The 26,580-nt window shown below is 47.6% G+C and overlaps 1 protein-coding gene across 1 annotated transcript in view; it reads left to right on the forward strand.

Annotated features, from left to right (window-relative positions):
• The window catches only part of LOC148532314 (phospholipase B1, membrane-associated-like), a 243,485-nt gene that overhangs the window by 35,094 nt on the left and 181,811 nt on the right, over positions 1–26,580 (forward strand). Inside the window, exons 12-19 of the mRNA XM_088467994.1 lie at positions 4,324–4,406; positions 8,868–8,934; positions 12,025–12,108; positions 12,768–12,833; positions 19,997–20,080; positions 22,184–22,250; positions 23,347–23,405; positions 23,731–23,804. Of these exons, the coding sequence (XP_088324120.1) occupies positions 4,324–4,406; positions 8,868–8,934; positions 12,025–12,108; positions 12,768–12,833; positions 19,997–20,080; positions 22,184–22,250; positions 23,347–23,405; positions 23,731–23,804 (584 nt within the window). The remainder of the gene's footprint in view (positions 1–4,323; positions 4,407–8,867; positions 8,935–12,024; positions 12,109–12,767; positions 12,834–19,996; positions 20,081–22,183; positions 22,251–23,346; positions 23,406–23,730; positions 23,805–26,580) is intronic.

The raw sequence follows: 26,580 nt of genomic DNA on the forward strand, positions 1-26,580 counted from the left end.
ATAGGAGAACGGGCAGTGAGTGATAGGAGAACAAGCAGTGAGTGATAAGAGTGCAGGCAGTGAGTGATAGGAGAGCAGGCAGTAAGTGATAGGAGAACAGGCAGTGAGTGATAGGAGAACGGGCAGTGAGTGATAGGAGAACAAGCAGTGAGTGACAGGAGAGCAGGCAGTGAGTGATTGGAGAGCAGGCAGCGAGTGATAGATGAGCAGGCAGTGAGTGATAGGAGAGCAAGTAGTGAGTGATAGGAGAGCAGGCAGTGAGTGAGAGGAGAACAGGCAGTGAGTGATAGGAGAGCGGGCAGTGAGTGATAGGAGAGCAGACAGTAAGTGATAGGAGAACAGGCAGTGAGTGATAGGAGAGCAGGCAGTGAGTGATAGGAGAACAGGCAGTGAGTGATAGGAGAGCGGGCAGTGAGTGATAGGAGAACAGGCAGTGAGTGATAGGAGAGCGGGCAGTGAGTGATAGGAGAATGGGCAGTGAGTGATAGGAGAGCGGGCAGTGAGTGATAGGAGAACAAGCAGTGAGTGATAGGAGAGCGGGCAGTGAGTGATAGGAGAACGGGCAGTGAGTGATAGGTGTGCAGGCAGTGAGTGATAGGAGAACAGGCAATGAGTGATAGGAGAACAAGCAGTGAGTGATAGGAGAGCGGGCAGTGAGTGATAGGAGAACAGGCAGTGAGTGATAGGTGTGCAGGCAGTGAGTGATAGGAGAACAGGCAATGAGTGATAGGAGAACAAGCAGTGAGTGATAGGAGAGCGGGCAGTGAGTGATAGGAGAACAGGCAGTGAGTGATAGGAGAGCAGGCAGTGAGTGATAGGAGAGCAGGCAGTGAGTGATAGGAGAGGGGGCAGTGAGTTATAGGAGAGCAGGCAGTGAGTGATAGGAGAACAGGCAGTGAGTGATAGGTGTGCAGGCAGTGAGTGATAGGAGAGCAAGTAGTGAGTGATAGGAGAGCGGGCAGTGAGTGATAGGAGAACAGGCAGTGAGTGATAGGAGAACAAGCAGTGAGTGATAAGAGTGCAGGCAGTGAGTGATTGGAGAGCAGGCAGCGAGTGATAGATGAGCAGGCAATGAGTGATAGGAGAGCAAGTAGTGAGTGAGAGGAGAGCAGGCAGTGAGTGAGAGGAGAACAGGCAGTGAGTGATAGGAGAGCGGGCAGTGAGTGATAGGAGAGCAGACAGTAAGTGATAGGAGAACAGGCAGTGAGTGATAGGAGAGCGGGCAGTGAGTGATAGGAGAGCAGACAGTAAGTGATAGGAGAACAGACAGTGAGTGATAGGAGAGCGGGCAGTGAGTGATTGGAGAACGGGCAGTGAGTGATAGGAGAGCGGGCAGTGAGTGATAGGAGAGCGGGCAGTGAGTGATAGGAGAGCAGACAGTAAGTGATAGGAGAACAGGCAGTGAGTGATAGGAGAGCAGGCAGTGAGTGATAGGAGAACAGGCAGTGAGTGATAGGAGAGCGGGCAGTGAGTGATAGGAGAACAGGCAGTGAGTGATAGGAGAGCGGGCAGTGAGTGATAGGAGAACAGGCAGTGAGTGATAGGAGAGCGGGCAGTGAGTGATAGGAGAACAAGCAGTGAGTGATAGGAGAGCGGGCAGTGAGTGATAGGAGAACAGGCAGTGAGTGATAGGTGTGCAGGCAGTGAGTGATAGGAGAACAGGCAATGAGTGATAGGAGAACAAGCAGTGAGTGATAGGAGAGCGGGCAGTGAGTGATAGGAGAACAGGCAGTGAGTGATAGGAGAGCAGGCAGTGAGTGATAGGAGAGCAGGCAGTGAGTGATAGGAGAGCGGGCAGTGAGTGATAGGAGAGGGGGCAGTGAGTTATAGGAGAGCAGGCAGTGAGTGATAGGAGAGCGGGCAGTGAGTGATAGGAGAGCGGGCAGTGAGTGATAGATGAGCAGGCAGTGAGTGATAGGAGAGCAAGCAGTGAGTGATAGAGCAGGCAGTGAGTGATAGGAGAACAGGCAGTGAGTGATAGAGCAGGCAGTGAGTGATAGGATGGCAGGCAGTGAGTGATAGGAGAGCGGGCAGTGAGTGATAGGAGAGCGGGCAGTGAGTGATAGATGAGCAGGCAGTGAGTGATAGGAGAGCAAGCAGTGAGTGATAGAGCAGGCAGTGAGTGATAGGATGGCAGGCAGTGAGTGATAGATGAGCGGGCAGTGAGTGATAGGAGAGCAGGCAGTGAGTGATAGGAGAACAGGCAGTGAGTGTTCGGAACACAATATTACACTCAGCACTTCAAAGAAATGTTCAGTTTGAGAGGAGAGCTGGGGGAGCATATTAGGAGTATTAATTGTGCCAGAGGATTACATATACTGACATATATCTTCCCCTCACTCAGGTATCATCTATATAACAACTTTATGTGAGGTAATTCAGTGGCAGGCCTTCAGGTATTCCGTCATTGGGAAAACTGCTAATTCCAGGGGTTAAAGCAATTCAACTTTAAACTTTGCAGTAGCTCCAACTAGAAATACTGCCAATTACAGGATATACACTTTTGTTGGGATAAAGAAGTATATTACTACAGTTGCAGATAGAGTATAGAGGATGTCAGAGCCACAGGCCAGCGCATAAGTTTACTCTATGGCTACTTCCTCTGCTGCCTGTATGATACGTCATTATTACTCTATGGCTACTTCCTCTGCTGCCTGTATGATACGTCATTATTACTCTGATCCAACAACTTTACTGTATGAGACTATTCACACAAGTGGACATGGTGGATAACTGTATATGACTGTGATATTTCCAGGGATGCCGGATTCGCTGTAAGACTCTAGATTCCTGAATAGTTTCTATTTACGGATCAAAATATTTCTATATAGATTATTCTGTTGCGGTATAAATGTATTGTTCAGTTAAAATTTATGAATATATAAACATGTATAACTGTGTATTTCAGAGTTAAGGTATATAGCAAACATTTGTTATTGCCTAGGTATTACTTATTAATATAAAGATATATGAATTATAATCTAAGTGTATTACTTAGCTGGAGGAGCACCGAGAGTTATTGGTGAACGCCAAACCCAAGAGGGACAGGATTTGAACAGGACTACTATTATCATTTATATACTGGGTTATCTACCCCAAATGACTTAATTACTATTAACATTTGGGTTTTCCCACGTAGGCCCAGACTGACTACTAGTACTTGGGTGGATGCACTGATAAAAGGATGTACACCACTTAGAGGAATGTTAAGGGTGGGTACATTGGATAACAAGGGCGTTAGTAACCTTGTGACCCTTTACAGAGGTAATAGGGGGGTTACATTCATGTTGTAAAGCGGCTGTGATTGATGATTTCATAGATCATCTGCTGCTAGTTATTACAATGTAGCAGCATATGTACAATTTTAACCCTACAGAAACCAATCAGATGTTGTTGTTTTTTTTTTTTTAATTTTCCAAACCATGCAAGAAAAAATAGTATAACAGGCAGAATCTGATTGGTTGCTATGGGTTACAGCAGTGGTTCTCAAACTGGGTGCCGTGGCCCCTTGGGATGTCACAGGGCATTTGCAGGGGTGCCACTGGTTGGGGGTCCAGGACCAAATTAGATATTTTATGGTCAATGTGATAGGCAAAACCAGTGCTGGTGGCTACAAATTATAAAAAATGTGAACAAACAGGAGAGCAACCCTGTCCACCACCACATAAGTGACCCTAAGGATGACAAATAAGCACAATTTAGTTCATTAGTAATTTTTGCTTATGGCCTAGGGGTGCTGTGAAAAAAATTCTGATACTCTCGGGCGCCGTGAGTCAAGAAAGTTTGGGAACCACTGGGTTACAGCATTTCGTTTGCACAATGATCTTGTGGTGAATTTTTACAGTTGATTTAACAGCATATTTTGATTTTGAGATGTTCCCGGAAATGGGGCGTGTCTGCCCCGTTTTCGAGGAGTGGCCAGCCCAGAGACTGCGTAGATGTACGTAGTCTGCTGGGTTCGCAAGCCTGCCAGCCTGAATAAGCTGAGCTGTCCGGCCACCCGGCGCCATCCACCATCGCAAACATCGACCACCAATGATCGCAATGGTGATCCCAGCACTGCGACGCTGGGATCGCAAATGCAGCAGGGGGTGTCATACAGGGGGCGTCATACACCTCCTGCTGCATTTGCATGATTGCAAGGATCACATTGCAAAGCTGCTTGCATGCAGCTTTGCAATTACGATCTTTGCTGAATCAGGCCCATAGACATTAAGATCATTTGGGGGAGATGTATTACAGTAAGTCCCTTTTTTTACAAAAATTGCTCCACATCCTACACAAAAACCAGCGCTAATCAAATAATCTGTTTTCTCTCAAAAGATGCCAAAAACATTCGTTAGTTTGGTGGATTTAACGGTGCTGAGCGGCCTCTATCTGTCCCATCCCAGTAACGCTGAGATCAGGTAAGAAGCCCCGATTTCTTTGGTTCTGACTGCGCCACATCGCAGGTCTTACGACTGTTGCAGCGTTACTTTATTCTCAGTTGCACAAGGGTCCGCATGTGGCCGCATCTCGCTAGTTTTAACACACTGCGCAATCGCTGTAGCCAACATACACATCTTTGCGATTCCGTGTCGGACGAATCTCATCTATCTCCCTCCATTCTTAAAACGGGCGTTTCTGGGTGTCATCTGTGCTGCACAGTAGAGAATGTTTTCGTGGTACTGTCTTGGGCATGTAGCCAGAATTACACCAAATTTGTGAGGCATGCATATGCCGAAGGGAGGGCGGTGCCGTCGTCCGTGGCGCAGGGCCCTGGGGGCGGCACAGTCGCTGCCCCTGCATTTGATGAGCAGGGTGTCTGGAATAGCTCCCTGGGGCCAGTAGTGCAGCTTCAGTGCTGCTAGGATCATCTGACGGACCTCTGACACCCAACATGGGTTAGGTGTAAGTGCTGATGATAGTGATGGCGGCTGCTCTTGCTGAGGGCTGGGCAGAGCCGGCCATAGCCAAATTAGTGCCCTAGGCAAGATTTTGGGTGGTGCCTCCCCCAATAGGATCCTGAAAAAGCGTGTGGCCTCACAGAAGGGGTGTGGTCTCACTGTGCTGTGGCCCCTTCCCCATTGTGCTGCGCACCCAGCACCCCTCACCCAGCACAGATCACAGCACACGTCACCCAGCACCCCTGTCCCAGCACAGCACCCCTCACCCAGCACAGCGCCCAGCACCCCTCACCCAGCACAGATCACAGCACATGTCACCCAGCACCCCTGTCCCAGCACAGCACCCCTCACCCAGCACAGCACCCCTCTCCCAGCACAGCACCCATCACCCCTCTCCCAGCACAGCACCCCTCACCCAGCACAGCACCCCTCTCCCAGCACAGCTTCCATCACCCCTCTCCCATCACAGCACCCAGCACCCCTCACCCAGCAGAGATCACAGCACTCATCACCCAGCACAGCACCCCTCACCCAGCACAGCACCCCTCACCCAGCACAGATCACAGCACACGTCCCCAGCACCCCTGTCCGAGCACAGCACCCCTCACCCAGCACAGCACCCCTCTCCCAGCACAGCACCCCTCTCTCAGCACAGCACCCAGCACCCCTCACCCAGCACAGATCACAGCACTCATCACCCAGCACCCCTCACCCAGCACAGCACCCCTCTCCCAGCACAGCACCCTTCACTCCTCTCCCATCACAGCACCCCTCACCCAGCACAGATCACAGCACACGTCACCCAGCACCCCTGTCCCAGCACAGCACCCCTCTCCCAGCACAGCACCCAGCACCCCTCACCCAGCACAGATCACAGCACATGTCACCCAGCACCCCTGTCCCAGCACAGCACCCCTCACCCAGCACAGCACCCCTCTCCCAGCACAGCACCCATCACCCCTCTCCCAGCACAGCACCCCTCACCCAGCACAGCACCCCTGTCCCAGCACAGCACCCCTCTCCCAGCACAGCACCCCTCTCCCAGCACAGCATCCATCACCCCTCTCCCATCACAGCACCCAGCACCCCTCACCCAGCACAGATCACAGCACTCATCACCCAGCACCCCTGTCCCAGCACAGCACCCCTCACCCAGCACAGCACCCAGCACCCCTCACCCAGCACAGATCACAGCACACGTCCCCAGCACCGCTGTCCGAGCACAGCACCCCTCACCCAGCACAGCACCCCTCTCCCAGCACAGCACCCCTCTCCCAGCACAGCACCTCTCTCCCATCACAGCACCCAGCACCCCTCACCCAGCACAGATCACAGCACTCATCACCCAGCACCCCTGTCCCAGCACAGCACCCCTCACCCAGCACAGCACCCCTCTCCCAGCACAGCACCCTTCACGCCTCTCCCATCACAGCACCCAGCACAGATCACAGCACACGTCACCCAGCACCCCTGTCCCAGCACAGCACCCCTCTCCCAGCACAGCACCCACGCTAACCACTAGCCGTCGTCCCGGTGCCCAGTTCTTGCAAACTGCCACTGCCCACTCATTGTTTGCTGCTGCCTGGCCCGATCGGAGCTGTCAGCTGAGTTCAGATCATGGACGCTTTACAGTGACAGTAGCAGCTGCCATAGTCTCTGCCCAGAAAGCAGAAGGTGCCCCGGCCGCACCTGCCCCAAACCTCTGCCGGCCCTAGGTGGGCTCGGGTGCCCCTAGGCATTCCAAATTCCCTAGGCATTTGCTCAGTTTGTCTATACCTAGGGCCGGTTCTGGGGCTGGGGGTGGTGCAGCGACAGAGAACAGTCCCATTTTTAGCTTCTCTAATGGGGATCTGTGTGGTTCTATGGGGACGAACAATTTTTGTCCCAAATTTACCCCCTGAAATGTTGTGAGGTGTGTAATACTGGGACGGTTGTGCTACTGTGTCTGTGTGGTATGTACACTGTAATCTGCGGATGTAGCAACTAACAGAGACAATTAGAGAAACAATGCAGTGAGTATATTCAAAAGCCTCCTAGGAACCACTGTGATGTACTGTATGTGTATATTGTTATCTTTGTCACTATCTGCGGTAGATGTACTAAGCCTTGGAAAGAGATTAAGTGGAGAGATATAAAGGGCGGGATACACTATGCAGAAAAATGAGGTCCCCCGCGGTTCGCGCATGCGCTGGGCGACAGCCGCACATGCACTAAGGGACTCCCAGAAGTCCCCACACTGAAAAGGACAGCTCTTATTGGGAGAGCAGTCCTTTGCCTAAAGGGCATTACTAAACACCAATATGCATGCGACGATTGGCGGAATACATCACCTCCACGATGCGATGCTTTATGCATCCCATCCAGTGTACCAACCAATCAGCTCCTCACCAGAGCCGTAATTAGCCCTGGGCCAGAAAAGGCATTGGCGGTCCCCTCTTTTTTCAAATAGGGACATAAGACACACATCCGAAAAAGGACCGTGGCCTCATGGGGAAGGGGCATGACAGATATGATTTGTCCCATACGATGATGAAGGGTTACTGATCCCTTTGTACCACTATTATCCAGGTGTCACTGACAAACACAGTGTGAATCCAATGGCTGCGGTGATGATACACAAAATTATGCAGAGGTGCTGGATCCGAGTCCCGGGTATGCCAGTGTCTTGAAATGTGTCTGTTAAATAAAGGATTATGTGCCTGAAGGTGCTTGGGGAGAAAGCCAGATGGAGGGGGAGTAGGCCAGGGAAGAGATATGGGAGACCAGGAGATGCCGGGTTAAAAGAAGAGGAAGCTACAAGTGAGAATGATTATAAACGAAACTTGACAGGCCCAAACAGCGCCCCCTGCCCTGTGGTGCCCTATGCCCTGGCACATGTCGCACCACCTTAATTATGGCCCTGGCCCTAACTGTCACTTTACAGGCTGTGCTTGAAAAATTACAGTGAGGACCTGATTGTTTGGTACTTTGGGCCTAATTCAGCTTGGATTGCAGTTGCTAATACACACGCAATCGGCCCAATTGTTGCGTACTGCGCATGGGTATGCGCGTGTGAACCGAGGACTGCGATCGGGACTGCGATCGCAGTGACTACGCAGACCCATCGCAGAGTGATTGACAGGAAGTGCCGTTTGTGGGTGGTGACCTGAGTAAGGTCAGGGCTTGTGCAAGTGTGCGTGAGGCTGTGATGCTACTCGATTGTACCGATGTTTTCGCAGTCTTGCTAAACATTACGGATGTGTGTAATGTAAAGTGGGCGTCCTTATGTTGTGCTGTGGCGGCATTGCGATTGCAATGAATTAGCATACTATCACAGTGAGAATGCGTGCGTAATCGCTATTGCATTCGCAGTTGCGATCGGTAGTGAATCAGGCCCTTTATCTCTCTACAAGGCTTAGTACATCTAGCTGACTGGAATGAAGATTGCCATAATTATGGACACCATACGGAAATATACTATTATCTTTATCACTCCTTGCCATCACTAGTCACCATGGTAATTATATTACCAGAAACAGTAAGACCAGGGGCGTATTTATAATGGGTGCAGGGTGTGCGGGGCACACGGGCCCCTGGGTCCACACCGGGGCACAGCACCACACACCCTGCAGCCATAAAACTTAACTCTCTACGGAGTCCCATGACGGCTCCGGTGTCTGCGCCTGTAAAAACGACTGGAAAATGGCCGCTGCGGCCATTTTCCCATCGTTTGTGCATGCGCCGTAGAGGGAAAATGGCCACTGCGGCCATTTTCCCGGTGACCTGCGTATGCGCTATAGACTCTGGGCACACTCTAGTGCCCAGAGTCTGTAAGTGCGGCGCTTAGTGCGGAGACGGCCGCCGAACGCTGAGGAGGGGGCCTGTGTTCAGTCTCCGACATGGCCCCCTCCTCTCTCTAGAAATGCCCCTGCGTAGGACATTACTTAGTCTTTTACACATATTATGGTACTGACTGTAATATAATGATTTTTTCTATTCCAGGAAAACCTGTGAGTGTTTTGAAAAGCGGTCTGACTACAGCAAAGCTATGCTCCGCTTCTCCTTTCAGGTGAGGAGGCAGTAATGTACAGACTCAGAGTATACAGGATTTGGTATCTAATGATTCAGAAACGTTTAGATCAGTAAAGGATTCAATATTCCAAAACATTTAGGGGAAAATGTATCAAGCCTTGGAGAGACATTACGTGGAGAAGTTGCCAAAAGCAGCCAATCAGATTCTAGCTGTCACTTATGTAGCAATGGGGTCTAGTTACTAAGCAGTATGAGGAGACAGAGTGAAAAGTGATAAGGTGCCAGCCAATCAGCTCCCAACTGTCATTTTACAAACACAGCCTGTGAGAAGACAGTTGGGAGCTGATTGGCTGGCACCTTATCACTTTCTTATCACTTTTCACTCTGTCTCCTAACACTGCTTAGTAACTAGACCCCAACGTCTTTGAAATGACAGATAGATAATTGGTGGCTCCAGCAGCATTCACATCATAGAAGATTTTGCATAATATCCGCTACGTAAATGAGGCCGGTTCCTCTCAGTGGTAAACGCAGGACTTCTTGAGGGGGATTTCCAAATGCTTAATTTTAGAGCATGTGTGGACAGTCCATGAAGAGAGCATAATTAGCACTTATCCAGCTGTGCATCATACAAAGTGTATTGTGTTTGTGTGTCATAATTCCAGAACAGTAAGCCACTAGATGCGGCAGTATGGCCATCCTGCCTGAGCTGAATGTTTTCATTTCAGATGTAGGCTCCATTCCAGAGCATGGGAGCAAGGGTCTCATTCAGACCCGCTCGCAAGCGCTGGAGCGCTCGCAAGCGGGTCGATGTTGGGCTCTGCGCACGCGCAGCGGCCGCACTGCGCGTGCGCAAGCCCCGGAGCGAGAGAGAAATTCTTTTGCTCCAGGGATCACTACAAAAGGGGTGGCTCTCGATGGTGATCGACAGCTCACCCCGTTTTGTAGGCGTGGCGGGGGGGTGGCTTCACAAACGGAGGGGTTCCCAAACGAACGCCTGCTGTTTGTGGGCGGCCACAGTGATGTCAGTGGGAGAGCTTCCATCTCTATTAGAGCCCTACCACAAGGGTCTCGTCGCAAGCACCGATGGTCGCGATGGTCTTGACCATCGTGACCATCAACCTGGCCGCTCGCTAAAGCTGTGGGTGGTCACCCACTGCCTAGCGAGCGGCCAGGAGGCCAGCTTGGAGAAAAGTTGCGGCCACCCTCATTCAGAGCGAAAATGCGAGCGCCTCTGAATGAGGTCCCAAGTCCAGGACACTGGGGGAGCAGCAGAAGAACCTAGCAATGCCCTGGACATATACTCTATGTACATATTGGTGTCATATGCACTGGATAGTGTATTATTATATGGTATTAATAATTAAGCCTATAGATGGTCTATAGCAGTGCACCCCTAACAGTGCATGTTTTCCAGATCTTCTAGTTGGTCCATAGGTGTATTTATTACTGGCTGACACATGTTAAAAGATCCACAGGTGGTGCTAATTATTTCATTTGTGATACTGAACATGCAGCACTAGTAAAATTCTATTATATTACTATTTCTATTGTGGTCGTGTTGTGGGTTGGGGGAGGGGGGTTTCCAGGCAACCGGAACCCCCCCTGTATATGCCTATGTCTCTTTTACACTCAGCAAACATTATTCCAAGTAATTCTTGAAGTATCTGTGTCTGAACATCTGACCAGGTCCCAAGGCCTATTATTATTACACACTTTGCCCTCATCTGATAAAAATATGATTATCGCATAAACAGATTACATATAATATATATATATATAGCTGGAATTCCATCTCTTTAAATTGGACCGACCTGCCGTGATAAAACATTCTCTGCCATTATCAGGGGGATCAAACGTAACATGAGTCAGAACAATATAGAGATAATATTAATTGCAATTATCTGAAAATCTAAATTCAAAGTTCAGTGTCATCTTCTGTTGACGGTCACTGACTCATTTATTAACCTGTCAATAGATGCAATATGTTCACTGTTTTGTTGTGATGCATCTTCTGCGGTGGCCCTAAGGGCCGTAACTATGGGTGTGCAACCTGTATCGTCGTACAGGGCCCTGGGGGTGGCACCAAATTGGCTAAGCTCGTCCCGCATTTACGAAATGGTCACAGCGGTCTTGGCCTAGGATGGCAAAATGCAGGGTTACTAAGCTATAGTGCCCTTTAAATTTGTGTGGGTGGACTGTAATTCATAATCTATTAATTGGCAGTATTGTTTTCCTATTTTACAATGTCGCTGTCCTGTTGCCAGGTGTCGGGCAGCATGGCACAGATGCCAGCCAGCATAGAGACCCATGTCCTTTGCTGTTAGTGGTGGAATACATTTATTCCATGTATGTAGTTGGGATGATGCTGGGGTGTATAAATCTCTGCAGCTATGTGTGAGGCACATTAAATAATGGTATGGGGGAGAGAGATGTAATCTAGGCTATACCCACCCATGATTTCAAAATTTCAAAATCATCATTAGCAGTAACTGGTTACAGACCACGCTCTATATAAGGATTAAAGACAGTGATTTAGTACTGTAATATATAATAGGGATTCATTAGACAGCTCATAAACAGCATTGCATGATTAGACCAATGGGAGACACTTACTGTACTTACAGAGCCAGATTTGAATAAAGCCCTTTAAAGACATTCTATAAAACTAACGGTAGAAGTTGATTGATTGCTATGGGGAACTTCCACACTATCTTGAAGGGTTGATACATCTCCCCCAGTAACCATAATAGTCATATTTATGTCTGGCAGCAATTGTATAAAACTAGCAGTGGAATGTATTTATGTATTTTATACAGAGGACACTTGTGGCAGGTTTGGGTTATGATGATGGAGCACAAGGATGATGAATCGTAGCAAAAATAATGCTGAGCCGGTGAAACACAGTTAAAAGCTGGAATGTGTGGATTGGGGTGTATTGTCTCCATTCACAAAGTTATTAGAAGCATATTGGGGTGAGAGAGGCTTCCTAAGCAGTTACCTTTGTAGGTTATTGAAGAGTAAACCACACGGCATTAGCTGAGGTCACAAAGCTGTAATATAACTGTAGGGAATGGTGGTAGGGATCAGGGGAGGCTGACACTGACATAGGCTGTTTCTGTTCCAGGCTGCTCTTGAGAGAGTGATAAATTCTGAGAGATATGACACGAGGGAAGATTTTACGGTGGTCTTACATCCTGTGCTGAATGTGGTAAGATCCGTGCTGGAAGATATTTATGTCTATAGTATATAGTGAGGGGGTACAGTGATGTACTGGCAACGATCAAGTATATACTATGTATTGCTTATTAGCCATAGAATCTCCTTTATACTATTAATATGAGATTTTTATGTTGCTTATTTACACGGATTAGATGTAGGTTCACCTTTATGTGTTCAGGTTGTCTAATTATACAAGGATGACATAGTGCACATAAATGGTATACTATGTACTTTTGTTTCTGTATAAAAAAAAAAGCTAACTTCATTTGGCGGGATGTACTAAGCATCGCATCGACAATACGGTACATCCCGCCTCTCATCGGGTATATACTGCGGTTGATTACTGCGGTATGTACTTAGAAATGTGATTTCCATTGCACAGGACAGCTCTCCCGATAAGAGCTGTCCCTTGCACTGGCGTCACTAGGGAGGTGCGGGGGGTACGGGCCGCACTGGGTGACATTCAGGTAAGTGACGCCTCTGGTCCTTTGCGATTTCCCCCGGTTAGAGGGACTTCCGAGTTTAACACCCAGAATGCCCCCTGGCATCCTTACATATAAATAATCCCATAGTAATATAGAACCAGTAGAAGTAGTTCTGTATATACAGCTATATAAGACTAATACACCAACATGAATGATTTTGCAGGCGGATTCTGAGAGAAATAACTTCAATAACTTTGAAGAGATGTACACGGTGCAGTGCTCGGCGCAGGTAAGTTCTAGGCAGGGATTGATCTGAATATAACAACGTATACATACTGCTTGTGTTGGTGCAGCAGCTGTAGTCTGTCTATGTCACTGACAATAGTGCATAGTGTAATTATAGTTTAGCTCAGACACTCTTCCGCTTAGTATATTGCTGTATGTGGAAAGAGTTTATGGTGGCTACATACAGGAGACTCCAGCCTATGTGATTAACAGAGTTAGGACAGTGTGTTAGTGCATTATGCCAACATCAGGTGCTGCTACCTGATAGGAAGCAGGAGGGTTAGGGTTAAACCCCCCCCCCCCTTTCGGTGCCCCTCAATATTCGGCGACAGAAAAGATCTTCTATTGCCGCTTACCTATGATTAGAAGTTCGCTGGGGTAACAGAGTGATGCTCAGCGCCCAGGCCACACTGGCAGGCAGCTATAAGAGTACTCTTGCCACTATGCCAGCCAGTCTTGGGGCTTGCTGTATCCCACACTTGGGCTTCTATTTCCTCTTTTGCAGAAAATTGATTAAACATAATAAAAAAATCAGAGGCTTGGAGAGAGATAAAGTGGAAAAAGATAAAGTACCAAATAATCAGCTCCTAACGGTCATGTTACAGGCTGTTTTTGAAAAATACCAGTTAGGAGCTGATTGGATAGTACTGTACTTTATCTCTCTCCAAGCTTTGATAAATCTCCCCCATCATTTCTATCCTATCTATTATGCTAGATATTACCTAGAATAATGTATCTAGCCCTTAGTTCTCATGCATTATTTGGGCCCATTCTATAATTACAGCCTGTGTACAATAAATAGTTTTTCTACTTCAGGGTCCATAGGGGGTCCACAGGGTTGACCTTGGGGTATAGGTTGGGAACCAAATCCGGGCACCACGCAGTTAAAGCTTTTAGCTCCCAGGATGCACTTGGGTCCACTCTCCCTATAACCCCACCCCCAAGCCAGAGGCACCTCAGTTTAAGTTGGTGCCCGGCCGGAATCGGGTCACCGTTTAGTGCAGTGGGGAGCTGATTAGCAGCCCCTAAGCTTTATTTTTTCTAAAGGACAGAGTTTTTTATTTTTCCTTTGGATTCTTCAGAGCGACAGCGTCAGACTGTCCATAGGACGTCTAAGCTGCCGCTCCGTCACCCCGCTGGCGCTGAGACGCCAGTACAGATCTGGGGATCTCAGCGGGACCCCAGAGTCTGTACTAGCCGGACTCTGCGGGCGCCCAGGACTGCTGCCGGATCCACGGGGAGCAGGTAAGGCGCGGGTCACCGCTTGCGGTGATCCGCGCATTTGAAATGCAGTCCTGTGCCTCCGGTCTCTGGGGACAGACCGGAGGCGCCGGCAGTGGCGGCGGGCCCCCCATACCCCGTGTGTCCACTAGACCACCAGGGACTTAGTGTTCGGTGCAGGGAGCCGGCGTCCCGGGGGTTAATAGCTGGCCAGGGGAGACAGCCTTCCCTGTTACAGCGGCTCCTCCCCTCAGTTCAGCGCGCCTTTCAGTATCTATAGTCTGGCGTCGCTGAGCTGCTTCCTCCGCGGGCCACGCTTCTTCTGAGGTCTCCAGCGGCCATTTTCTCTGTGGTGCAGCAGAAATCTCTCAGGATGGCAGTTGGTCCAGTCCCCCTGCGTACCTCACCATCAGGTCAGTGTACACAGCGCTGTAGCCTTCCCAGACACTGAATCTGGGTAAGTTGCATGCAGTGTAATAGTGCAGTATATTATATGACATGTTTATGTATATATGTGTATATCTGCATTGTATGTGACTTATGCTAGTGCTGACTGTACTTTATTCTCTCACCTGTCAGTGTATATCTATCCCTTTCCTTATCTGCCCTAATACAGCTGTACTTGGGGTGGTTCTGAGACCTCACAATTATATACTTGTTAATATTTGTGAGGTTTGTCACATACTGTTGCGTGCTGCACGTTGCCATATTTTGAGTGGAACTGTGTGTTGCATACGCTGAAAATGGGTCCCTGCAGCTAATTTTTAGTTTCAGTCAGGACCAGTATAGCGCTGCTTGATCACAAGGCTTGGTCAGATATGTCTGACCAGGAGATAGAGCGTTATACTGCACCCATTTTTACTATCCTGCAAGCCATGTGCTGCAGGTGTTAGTGCGGAGGATTTAACTCTTAAAGGGTTCTGTATGTGGCGTCATCGGGTGCCGGCCCCTTTCACGACCCCCTTGGGCGGTTTGTTTTCTCGGGATCCTCTTAATTGCGGATCGCCGGGCGGGCCCCATTGTTGTACCTCACTTGGGGTTACTTCACCATACTGCCCTTTTTCATCTCAGGGTATCTCGCAGTTTCTTGCACTCTTCGCCTGTGACACAGACTACCGCTCCCTACAGGGGTTTTTCGAGTATATGAATTCCCCCTGGTGCCACAATAGTCTGTCATGCCCCTTGCAGGGATTACCACAACAGCCACCCTGGGTGGATGTCGTTTTTCTATGAAACGCAAATTGGCGTGGTTGACGCCCTGTGCTTACTTCCCACTTGGCTCTACCGTGAACTGGATACTGTTTTGGGCTCTTTCCCTCTTACACGGGGGGAAGCCTATCTCAAGTATTATTATCCCTGTTTTAGGGCTGGTAGCAGGTCCATTCTGCACCTGTATCATACACCCTCAGTATTACGTGCCTTTTGGGTCCCTGTTGCTGACTAGCGGGTGGATCGCATGGCGGGACTCTGGCTGTTGCCAGATATGAGGTATTACAACAGTGGTTGGTCTCCTGTCCCAAATTCCCTGAGGGTCATCATGAACCCCTCCTGGGGTGGATGGGCGTGTTACTCGTCGGATTACAGACGTTACTACGCATCCCATTCCTGCGTGGTCGGATTCTTCTGATCCGTAGGTGGTAACTCTGCCTGAAATCAGTATACTCGCTTTCAGGGGTTGTTACCCATCCTACCATGGCGATAGCATGGTTGGTTAATACTATTGCATACTGAGCTGATGCATTTGTAATGTTTTTTCCCCTCCAACACGTCTGGGGTTCAAATGTATTTGGTTGCTCACGTAATATATGCAGTTGTCATAGGTGGACATGCCTATATTGGATACCAGCTCCTAATTTTCAGAGTTCCGGCTGCGACGGTATCCTCCGTAATACCCTATGGCTGCGCTCTGGGAATGCAGAGGTGCAGATACCATCTATAGGGTATATCTTGTTGGGTCCTGACCTTGACAGTGGCAGTACAAATTTCCCGCCGTCAGCTATGCTCACTACGGGGCCTCAGACTATTAAGTCTTTTTGTCCTCTGGGTCAGCCTAAAGGTCTGTTTCTTCATAGACTGTCGGCCTTTACAAGGGCCGACATATCCAGTTCCGAGCAGACCTGGACTGCCAGCTGATCCTGCTTCTGAACCTACGGATATATCGTCAGCCTGACGAGACAGGCCTACCACTGGGAGATGGCGATTTCTCAGTTTGCCCGGTACTAGTGTCTAGTTGCCGCGGCTACGTGGGTAGGAGGGTACGCACTCTCTTTGCTCAGGCGGCCTATTTCCATGTGATGGTACGCAGGCCCTTATTCGGAACAGGGCCTTACAAATCCAGAAAGCTATACAGTTGTTGCGGTAAGCGGAGCTAATTGGGCCATCCCCACTTTCTCAGCGAGGGACTGGTTGTTCTGCTTTCTTTCTGGTGCGGTGGCTGAATGGTCCTCTTTGGCCTATTCTCTGTCTCAATTCCCCGAACCAGTTCCTAAAGCTACCTGGGCTCAGGAAGCAATCCCTATGCTCCATCATACTATGTTTGGAACCTGGGGACTTTATGGTATCACTGGATATACAGGACGCGTGCCTACGGGTACTTACAGAGACCTTACCTCAGCATGGACTGAGGTTTGCTGTATCACAGCACTTACGATTTTTCGGGCTCTGCCTGTTGGGACTGCTCTCAGCCCCACAGGGGTTTACCAGCGTTTTGGATTTTCTGACAGTTCTTCTGTTCAGTATATCCCAATGCTCCTGTACCTGGATGGCCTCCTGCTCTTAGCAGGATCACCGGGGTACTTTACAGCCGGGTCTGACTGACTGACAGGGGGGTTGACTGCAGACGTTTAATCAATGGGGAAAAAGTCCTCCCTGCATCCCTCTCTGGGTATTCTTCACCTAGGAGCCCTGCTGGATTCTCAGAATCTGAGAATTCTTCTGGCATAAGACGGCATCTCCACTCTTCCATTAGGAGTACATGGATGTCTGCGCAGTCGACATATGTCTTTACACTCTGGGATGCATGGTCCACTATTCAGTGTCTGCCTTTGGAAGGGTGGAATGGGCTTAGTTCCATTCCAGGCCTTTCCATAATTGGCTTATCTCCAGATGGAACAAGTTATTTCTGTCTGATCACTGTTCAAACGATGATGCTCTCCCCGGAGGCAAGTCGGTCCATTTTCGGGTGACTATGGCCATCTCGTCCAGGGTATTCTTTGCTAAGGACAGTGTCTGGTTCGCATCCATTTCAGTGCAGTTGGATGTCTGTCGATTCCACCCTGTCAATTAACTGGTTGGAACTTTAGCCTGTCTTGGGCCTTCACTCTGGCATAACCCTTGTTTCCCGGTGAACCTGAAAAAGTTCAGTCCGACAGGGTCAGAACAGTGGCTTCCTTTTTAGCAATACTGTTCGTTGGGTGGCAATGTCAGGTATGTCATACATTCGGACATTGTCTGAGGGTCTCCTCCCGACCATCTCGACAGTGTTCATTTCAGGTGCTCTCCATTGGTAAGCGGGAGTCCTCAGCCGTCACGACGTGCATCCAGGGGACTAGTCTCTTCCCCAAGAGAGGTTTCATCTCCTGGTGAGCAGGGGGGGGGGGGGGTCCTCCTGAGGTGACCCTCACGGCCTTCTGACTCTATCACACTATGGTGTTACAGTCCAACTCTGGGGATTCTGAAGCAACCTTCAGTGACTCTTTGTCGGTGAAGTAGTTCTTCCAATTTGCGTACCTGTGTTCTCCGGTCTCCATTCTTCCTCGAGGGAAGTGTTTCAATCGAGACGGAGATGCTTTCCTGCTGGTGGCTCCTGATTGCCCCAGATGTCAGGGGTACTTGGTTTTTCGGAGTCTCTCCATCGATACTCCATTCCTGATGCTTCACTGCCCAGACCTGTTGTCTCAGGGTCCTGGGGTTTGTCTTGGACCTGGGTCGTTTGTCTTTGACTGCGTCCCTACAGTGGTCTTACGGCTTCCCTGGCTTTGTCATCGTTGGAATGATTAGAGCACATGGATCAGTTTTTGCTGGGACCTACCACAAACTGTGGCAGCCATAATTCTTATGGTATTATACCTGTCGATATGATCCTCTGGTGTCCAGGATTTCCAGATATTCTGGCATTCCTTCCGGCTGGCTTGGGTTTCACCCTCGGCCTGGCCTTCCTGACAGTGCGGATCTCTACACTGTCAGTATGATTAAGATATGGAATTGCTCCGCTCTGGTATCCAGTTCATCCTTTGGAGTGTTTTCTGGATTATGCCTCCATTTGTCCTCCCTAGGGACTCCTTGGGAGTTAGTAGTGGTTCTTCGTTGACTCCGGGGAAAGTTAATGGAACCGCTGGTTGTGATTGCCATTACATGGCCTATTGCTTTGGCTTTCTCTCTTTCTCTCAGGGAGTTTATATCACCCAGGTGAGTGTCGGAATTGGGAGCGTTCTCATGTGGCTCCCTCTTCTGGAGGGCATCTTGTCAGGGTGTGAGTTGCTCTCACCCTGTGTTTCTTCTTAGTGATTTTTAGGTTCCATATTATTCTGGAACTTATGGTGAGGCCATTCAGTCCCCGGTCTTATCGGCTGGTGTGGCTTCATTGACTGTGGTCCGGCCTCTGTGGATTTATGTGATCCGTTCAAGTTCCTGACGGAAATCGGACTCCTTATTGGTGGTCTGAGATTTCTGGTTTTAACAGGAAAGGATGGCCGGCCTATGGCCAAATGTTGGCTGGACGGCCTCGTATGTCTTCTTCAGGGGCCTACCCATGGGTAGGCCTTTCTGTTGTTGATGCTTGTTTTTTCTCGGGCCATGTAACCCTCGTGGGTGGCTCGCTGTGGCGCCTTGGCTGTTTTGCCTTGCTAGATGGCCACGTGGTCTTCTGCCCACACCTTTTTAAGGTTCTAGGCATTGGTTTCCTTTGCCTCTCCGGATGCTTCCTTTTTGGCGGCGGATTCTCCTCTCAGCACAGGAGCGTCCACCCCCCTCCCTTGGTTGAACTGCTTTGGGACATCCCCAAGGTCAACCCTGTGGACCCCCTATGGACCCTGAAGTAGAAAACAAGAGATATGGTAAGAACTTACCTTTGTTATCTCTGTTTCTACGAAGTCCATAGGGTCCACAGGGCGCCCGCCCTGACGCACCTGGCTTCAAATGGGCTGTGTGGCTGGTCACCGGTTTTCCGTCTCCCATTTCTGTGAGTATGGTTATCGAGTGTTCCAGTTTTCTCTCTCTTTTTTTCTCCTCCTCCGGCCTTTGGCTACTTACAAACTGAGGTGCCTCTGGCTTGGGGGTGGGGTTATAGGGAGAGTGGACCCAAGTGCATCCTGGGAGCTAAAAGCTTTAACTGCGTGGTGCCCGGATTTGGTTCCCAACCTATACCCCAAGGTCAACCCTGTGGACCCTATGGACTTCGTAGAAACAGAGATAACAAAGGTAAGTTCTTACCATATCTCTTGTTTTTGTACAACTCTATTCAAACCACTGACATCCACAAGCTGGCATAGTGATTGGAAAGGGCCATACCCCATAGGGCTATAGAGGGGCCTCAGTATGTAAGGATGGCTCCCAATGCTGCAGAAGAGGTAATGACTATAGATAGACTCCAAATAAATATTGCTGGTGTCTACTGAATGTCAAACACAGGCTTAAATTAAGTAAAGGATAATCTGAAAGTGGGTTTCATATAATAGTAGTAATATGGTTTAGTTTCTACTGAGTTAGGACAGAGAGATGTTCTGCAGAGCTCTATAGGGAGGATCACACGTGAATAGTCTGGATGTTATTAGCACATACAGTGAAAGATGACGGGGACACCGCAAGACGGAAAAGTGTATGGTTCAAGGCGGCATAAGTGTAGAGGTGAAGCGGGTCCAGCTTCTATAAGAAAAAACGTTTATCGTTATCCCCAATTAAAACCAATGCTGTGATGATTTAACGGTTTGTTTACTGTTATGCACACAGGACACGTCATTCCTGAACACGCATAAGAACAGTCCCTACATGTGGCAGAGAGAGATGATGCAGATCGCAGACAGTGGAGCACAGGTAATATGTGTGACACCACATCCCCTATGTACTGTCATGTGATCATGTGATCTCCCCCCAGTTCTGCCGGATTCAGAGATGTACGCAATGCCGCCATTTACACAGCTGAGTGAATATCGGTGAACTGCGCATGCGTCAGGGTACATGACCGTAGTCACTTGAAGGGACTTTTTACCCGCAGTGTGATTGACAGTCAGAGAGCATTTGGGGGAGGTAACATAGGTCTTGATTCAATTGAATGTGAATTAAATATTGCCGGGAGGGAGCTCCCGGAGCTATTCAATTCAGCCCGCTGTTAAGGATTTCTTTTGACAAACCCGACAAAAGTACAGACGCGATGCTGTTTTTTGCTTTCAGCGCCGGGTAGTTTAGTCGGAGAATGCCCGTTCTCGTGACTAAATAACCTGTTTAAGGTGCGAGGGGCGGGAGAATGGGCAAAGTAATGGCTGAAACGCAGGCGTGTCGTGACCGTTTTCGGGGAGTGTCACAGCCTGCGTCTGCACTTTCAATATTCGCCGTTATTATATTCTGCCTTTTAAAAAAAAAAAAAGCAGTTTGTAGTTGACGGGTGGGGGACTCTGCTTAATCCTCCATGACATTGTTACCGATCACCTGAATAATCCATTCAATTTTGAGAATCCGAGTCTGTAATCCAATTTGAAGTTTATAAAGTGACATATGTTTGTTTACCAGTGGCATATAAAATATACTACGCAATCAATATCAGTCATCCCTATGCTTTTTTACCCCACATATTCACCACTGGGCTGAAAGGGATGTAGTCAGGAAGCCGATGGTCTAAATACCGACCGCCGACTGCCTAATCCCGGCAAGGTACAAATGACAGGCGTCGAAATCCTGACGCCTGTCATTAGACCTACGCCGGGAGCCCGATGCCTGCCATACCGAACAAAGGTAAGCCGGGCGCGGACAGCCACGGGCGGGGAGGGTTAGGTTTTATGGCTCCCGGGGGGACTTAGGGTTAGGCACCCCCTCCTCGAGAGGTTAGGTTTAGGCTAGGGGAAGGGGGGTTAGGGTTAGGCACCCCCTCAGGAGACTTAGGGTTAGGCTGCGGGGAAGGGGGGTTTAGGTTTAGGCACTTAGAGGGGGGTTCGGGATAGGCACTTGGGGGGGATGTTAGGGTTAGGCACACCTAAGGGAGGGTTAGGGGGGAAAATAGGGTTAGTTATACTTACCTTATTAGTGATCGGGATCTTCACCTCTGCCGGGCTTCTGCTGTCGGGACTTACTACACCCGGCTGAAATTAACAATTATTATTTATAAATAGAGATTTCTGAAAACTAAAATCAACATTTGAACTCATAACATAATAACTAATGAGAGTTTCATACTGTCCTTATTCCTGAAATTCAGATCACCAAGATCACGTGTTTAATCATTAAAGTGCCATCAGATCCTGGTTTCCCAAGACTACAGAAATTCTTGTTTGATTACATTGAGGATCTGCCTGTTCTGGAAGCGATGAATCAGTTTAAACAATGTCTTATTTTACAAATTTTACAAATTTATTGTAAACAGCAGCGATTTACTAACATCGGTCCCTGCCACAGTGGTCTATTTTTTTTTTTAATCCAATCATATTTTATTACTTATCCAGAAAAATGAACATTAAAAAATTACATTACATTGAACATAAATATATACATTGGTTACATGCGATTAATAATTATAATATAACAGATTTCAATGCATTCTTTACAGCATGCATGTTGGGTACACATTACATATCACGTGACAGAACTACATATTGACTTATCTGTCTGCAAATATTATGTAACAGCTGTCACAATACATGGAGGTATATTGCCCCAGTGGATCTTACAATCTATATTACCTACCACACGCACACACACTAGGGTTATTTTGTTTGTCAGCAGCCACTAAAACTACCATTGTGTTTTTGTTCTGGAGGAAACCGAAGCACCCAGGAAGAAACCCACGCAAACACGGGGAGAATATACAAACTCCATGCAGATCGCCCGTAACTGGGAATTGAACTCATGACCTCAGTGCTGTGTGGCAGTAATGCTAACCACCATGCTTGTGAAATGTAACAAACATAGTGCTTCTTGTGTTTTCAGCCATTTAAAATCGGCTCCAATTTCTCCTGTGCTGACCTGACTCCTTCACCCACAATCCCCACCACTGGTGAGTATGGCTTTCTAATAGATACAGCAGGAAAACAAACCTTGGCCTGATATATAATGCACAAGTGATACTAATAACATGTATAAACACCGGCCAATATTATCTGAACGAGCAATTTCTGATGTCATCGTTTCAGTGTTATAAGCATCCCCCAATTGTAAATTATTGCTGACAGGATCCACTCAGCTTCTCTTCTTCTCTCTGTCTGTCTCTGTCTCTTCTCTGCTCTCAGGGGCCCATTTATCATTATATATTTGAGGTAAAATCCCCGAAAACACACGTTTTCGGGGGTTTACCTCAAATACTAAGTATCCCCTGGATGTATGAAGGAGGGACCGCAGCAGGTATCTCCGATACCTATATATAGGATGATCTCCGATACCTGCTGCGATCCCTCCATTGCCGCAGGCAGCCGCCTCCCCCATAGGTTTCTAAGGGGGATGCGATGCTGCCAAATGTATCAATATCGGGAATGCGAAGCATTCCCGATATTGGCCCCAGCAGCTAACGCTATCTGAAGATAGCGTTAGCCGCTGTAGTCTATGGCAACTTACCGCATAACAGCCGGCGGAGGGATTCACGGAACCCTCCACCGGGAATGAGAGCAGCTCATGAGTAGTTCGCGGGACTGCGCATGCGCAACAGCCCTGACTGCCCTCCGGAGACATCACAGGGATTGGTTCCTTTCGGAGCCCGTCTCCCTGCATGTCCCGGATAATACATTCGGCCGATAGGATAGAATTTTGCAATGCGATCAGGGGCGTTACTGGCATGTCCTGATCGCATTGCAAAATGCGATCCTTTATAAATGGGGCTCTTAGTGTCACAATTCCTAATGCCGGGGATAGCAGAAAGGCGAGGGACAGGAGCTGCAACCACCCTCATACAGATATTAGAATGTGCCTCGGAATTGTGTGATTTGTATAAAATAATACCTTGGGCATTTCTAATATCCATGTAGTGTAGTGTACAGTAAGGTGGGGGAGCATTTTGACATATATCAATATAAATGAGTTTTGCTAATGTGTTTATCTATGTTGTGTTGCTTAGTTCCTTTGGGCAATTAGACACAATTAACTCAACCTGACTTTTTTAGTTCACAGTTTGAGGCCAGCAGACTTTAAAGTCATTGCTGCTTTGGGAGACTCACTGACTGTAAGTACTAATATGTATCAAAGGGGAGGAAACTCCAAGTTCATCTTCTATACATTTAAAGTCAAGTAGCCTGCCTTAGTGCTCTAGCCATAGGTACTTGCATGTGTTGCCTAAACACCAGGCCAGAACAGGGTTACCTTTTGTATGTTACGCTACCAAAGCTAAATACTGCAATCTAGATCACATCCTAAATTCAAGGCAAATTTAATTTTAGAACATAGCAAGCATCTGTCTATTGCATTGTATCCAAGTTTATTTGCTGCAAAGTCTTCTCACATGCAAAGAGTGTTATGGGTGTAATCCAGTTTGTCATTACTTGTACCAGGCAGGGAACGGAGCGGGTGCCCTCATCATTGACCTCCTAGACGTGGTGACTGAGTACCGTGGAATATCCTTTAGGTGAGTGGAAGGGTAATTCACATTGTTTTTATCTGGGTGATCTAGTGCATGGCGGAATATCCTGACGTTACCAATTGCTAAAGGATTAAATGCCCTATTCATCAACAGAAAAATTTCCCTTGTGATAATTAAGGACTGAACTCGCTGCAAGTTCAACCGAAGCATTGGAGGTATCCATCATGTCTCCTATACTTAATGATCAATTCCGACCTTTTGCGGAGACAGCGTTTTGGAATAAGGGCATTTTTCTCATGCTGATTTCACTCTATTCGCAGCCTGTCTTCAAGCTGAGCATGTACAGCTTAAAGACAGAGAGGGGTAAAGGATGTGCGCTCACTTTTTGGGCAGATCCTCTGGCAGCAGGTCTAGGTTGAGAGAATAGACCATTTCTCACTAGTAAATATGATAATCATGTAGATCCGCGCTCTAGAGGATAATGTGTCCTCTACTAAGGTTGCATATGTACCTAGACAAAAAACTTTAGGGTAGTGTGTAAATTTGTACGATGCAGAAATGTATTGAGTCACAGTGCTCAAGAACCAAATATTATAATTGTATCACATTGTTATGCACTTTAATCAAAACAAAGAAAAAAAAAATGTATATAGAAAAATATAAAATAAAAAGAAAAATATTCAAAAATATATATAAAAGAGAAGGAAAGGGTAATGTGTATCGAGTGTGTCAATCAAGGTGACACAGTGGTGAAACAATGTTTCCAATGGTCAATGTTGATTCTTAAAAAGCCAATATGAATTGTTCAAGAAAATAAAAATAATAAAAACAAGAAAAAAAAATGGGGAAATAGAAAATGTACGATTGTGGTGTCACTAAGGTCGGCGTCCCATACCTTTCGTGTTGCACCTCTTATCCTGTCTTGAATGATTAGGACGAGTAATGTATCTGTCAGTGCGTCCGTTGTCTGTAATATTCCTATGGTGCTCCAGCTGGTAGTCGCGGGCCGGGGATCTTTGCTGAAGCAGAGGATGATTCTCCCCACAACTACAGTCCGGCGCAAGCGGGATTACTGATTTACCCCCCTTTATTTCTTGTTTTCATTGTTTTGATTTTCTTTAAAAATGTTATATTGTTTTTGCAAGAATCAGCATTGACCATTGGAAACTTTGTTTCACCACTGTGTCACCTTGATTAACGCACTCGATACACATTACCCTTTCCTTCTCTTCTTTTATATATATATTTTTTACATTTTTTTATTTTTATTTAATATTTTTCTTTATATATATATATATATATATATATATATATATATATATATTTATTTTTTTCGTTTTGTTTTGATTAAAGTGCACAACAATGTGATACAATTATAATATTTGGTTCTTGAGCACTGTGACTCAATACATTTCTGTATGTTACAAATTTACACACTACCCTAAAGTTTTTTTGTCCAGTTACATATGCAACCTTACTAGAGGACACTTAGATTAAAGAGCGTGGATCTACATGATTATCACAGCTTGAAAACAGGCTGCGAAGAGACAAGAGAGAAGCCGGAGGAGTCCAGCCCCCCCACCCGCCTACTAGGCTCCTTGCTTCTCACACTTGCCCCCTTGTACCCCTGCGGCCTGTCACCTGACCCCCGCCCCCTGCAGGGCTGCAGCTCCTACGGGAGCCTGTGACCCCCGCTCAGATCATGCAGCGGCCGTGTAGGTCCCCCGATGCTGCTGCTGTGCCCCCAGGTCTTTCCACAAAGAAGCAATGTATTTGTTCCAATATATACAATGAATAAACTTTCAGTCATATATAAAGGGGAGCAGGAGTCACTCACAGAAAGTCCAGTCCGGCAATGGTAGTGCAGATTCCCCCTTAGATCACAGGCCATTATACTGCTTGTATCTGTATCTTACATTCTGAGAACATCCAGAAAGTCTGACATATACATTTGGCAATATTACCACCAGGCGCTGTGTCAGATAAAGCAACTTTGTATCTTAGGTTTAGAGGCTCTATAAAGATCCAGGTGATCGATTATAAATATCAAATTACATTTAATTGGGTTAGCAAAAGTCATTCAAGGAATGTTTTGATGATAAATAAAAATATATAGGTCATTACAAATCTTTGCGGTAATGTGTTGGTCAAATATGACATTTTTAGATAAGTTAATTAGAAATTCCACTTCACAAATACTCCTTTATGAGTGAAAATGATCCAATGATTCCAAACCATGGTTACGCGTTTCTCTCACTTCCTAATACTCCAACACATTAATGGTCTTCTCATTGGGATGTAGTTATGAGACCAGCAGCCACAATGCCGCCGGTCTCAATAGCTACATCAAAATCCCAACAAGGGACTTAAGATAGGCGTTGAAATGCCGACGCTGGAACGCCAATGGACACCAGCCCGAATGAGGTAAGTCTGGGGCGCCCTTAGCGTTAGTCGCGGTGAAGGGGGGGGTTAGGTTTAGGGAGCGTAGCGGGGTTAGGGTTAGGTATTGGGGCGGAGATTAGGGTTAGGCACCCCTAGTGGGAGGGTTAGGCACCACTGGGGGGTTTAGGGTTAGGCACTAAGAGGGGAGGGTTAGGTTTAGACACGAAGGGGGGTGGTAGGTTTAGGCACTAACGGGGAGGGTTAAGGTTAGGATACAAGTAGGGAGGGTTAGGGGGAGAAGGGAGGAGGGTAAGAATACTTACCCGGCCCCTGTTGGGTGGGATACCAACCATCGGAATGCCGCTGTCGATATTCTGACAGGAGGCATCCAGACAGCCTAATTACATTCTTTCACCCATTCTTTCTCATTAACTTTGTT

This window comes from Taudactylus pleione, unplaced genomic scaffold, assembly GCF_031769625.1.
Source record: "Taudactylus pleione unplaced genomic scaffold, aTauple2 ptg000079l, whole genome shotgun sequence".
NCBI classification, from domain to species: domain Eukaryota; kingdom Metazoa; phylum Chordata; class Amphibia; order Anura; family Myobatrachidae; genus Taudactylus; species Taudactylus pleione.